At 43.3% G+C, this 1,583-nt stretch overlaps 1 protein-coding gene across 1 annotated transcript; it reads left to right on the top strand.

Moving 5' to 3' along the window:
• The first annotated feature begins 282 nt into the window (after positions 1 to 282).
• LOC131162869 (uncharacterized) lies at positions 283 to 850 on the top strand. The gene is made up of 2 exons (XM_058119473.1): positions 283 to 340; positions 393 to 850. Exons 1-2 carry the CDS (start codon positions 283 to 285, stop codon positions 848 to 850), a joined length of 516 nt encoding a protein of 171 aa, XP_057975456.1.
• The last annotated feature ends 733 nt before the right edge of the window (positions 851 to 1,583 follow it).

Here is a 1,583-nt window from a genome sequence, read left to right as displayed (position 1 = left end):
TGACAGTTTTTGTAGACACCCAGGGTATGTTTTGTAATTATGGAAATGTATATCCTAGCTTTTTATAGACTATGGTATGGTACTGTACATGTATAGAAAGACCGTATTCCGCTGTGTATCTGATGAGTATGGATGTGTATATTTATGATTGTAAGGGCACTCGTGTACCCCACGAGGTCAAACCCTCATTTGGTATTGTATCTTGTATGTTTTAATTGATACAAAGACAGGTTAGGTTACTACATTCACACCTGGGACCCATCTGCGGGTTCGAGGCGTGACATGATGGTTAAGGTCGTTCAGACGAATAGGGAGCAGGATCGTCCTGCAGCTGAGTTGGGTTATCCTATCGATCAGTTCACCCGACTGAAGCCTCTTGTTTTCATGGGAAGTGCATATCCGATTTGAAGCTGAGAATTGGATCGGGGAGATTGAGAAGATTCTAGATTTCCTGAACTGCACTGAGAGGCATAAAGTGGCCTTCACAATGTTCAAGTTGTCGGGCGAAGTGAAGAGATGGTGGAAGTCTATGAAGATGCTTGAGGAGCATCGACCCATTCCAGTGGCGTTATCGTGGACCCGTTTTAGAGAGTTATTCTTTGAACGGTACTTCCAGACCACGATTAGGAATGCAAAGATTGAGGAGTTTATAAGTCTGGAGCAGGGGCAGCTAACAATTCAGCAGTACGCCACCAGTTTCCAGGAGCTATCCCGTTTTGCTCCATTCATGATTCCGGACGAGGCAATGAAGGCCTGGAAATTTCAGAGGGGCCTAAAGAAGGAGATTCACAAGCAGACTACGATCTGGAAGATGCCAAACTTTTTACTCTGGTTGACAAAGCCACCGTAGTAGAGGAGAGTTTGCAAGAGGACCTTGAGGATCAGGTTTCAAAGAAGAGACATGCGCCTTCCAGTTCTTATGGAGGGGCAAAGTAGGGCAATTGGAAGAAAAAGAATAGTAGTGGTGCTTCTTATAGTACCACGTCCACTTCTGTTTGTTCTACGTGTGGGAAACCTCACGCAGGGCAGTGTTGAAGGGCTATGGGGGCTTGTTTACGATGTGGTAAGATTAGGGTCGACTTTTCATTAAGGCCACTGAGGTGCTTAGGGCCCCAAAATTTTTTTTTCATATAATAATGTTAACATTATTTATGGAATTTACGTTTTTGGTGGATGAAGTGCACATACAGTGCAGCTAAAATTATTTGATGTACATAAAAAAATTAATTTTAAATAAAAATAAAAATTAAATAAAATATTAAGGGCCCCTAATTAAATCATTCGCCTAGGGCCCTATATTGTGAAGAACCGCTCCTAGGTAAGATGGGACATCAGGTGAGAGATTGTAACCTGCTGAGGTACTGCGGAGTTCCACAGTAGCCTTTCAAAGGTGGTGCGCAGGCGCCACGAAGTAGACAGCAAGGGGGTACTACCCAGGCTAGGGTGTACTCCTTGACTCCAAGTGATGCAGATAACTCTAGAGATGTGGTAACAGGTAATATTTACATGTTTTCCAATAAAGTTGTTAGCGCATTCCTTTCTCTCCTGGGGATTTGTTAAACTGTGTGGATTAGAGATGCAAC

Source organism: Malania oleifera, chromosome 8, assembly GCF_029873635.1.
Source record: "Malania oleifera isolate guangnan ecotype guangnan chromosome 8, ASM2987363v1, whole genome shotgun sequence".
NCBI classification, from domain to species: Eukaryota; Viridiplantae; Streptophyta; class Magnoliopsida; order Santalales; family Ximeniaceae; genus Malania; species Malania oleifera.
The sequence above is the reverse complement of the archived record's forward strand: the minus strand, read 5'-3'. Positions and strand labels throughout refer to the sequence as shown.

Excerpts from the sequence above, each read along its gene's own strand:
- LOC131162869 (XM_058119473.1), top strand. The coding sequence starts at position 283 with ATGATGGTTAAGGTCGTTCAGACGAATAGGGAGCAGGATCGTCCTGCA. Across the intron at positions 341-392 it reads TCGTCCTGCAGCTGAGTTGG|TGCATATCCGATTTGAAGCT; the intron begins GTTATCCTATCG and ends TTTCATGGGAAG.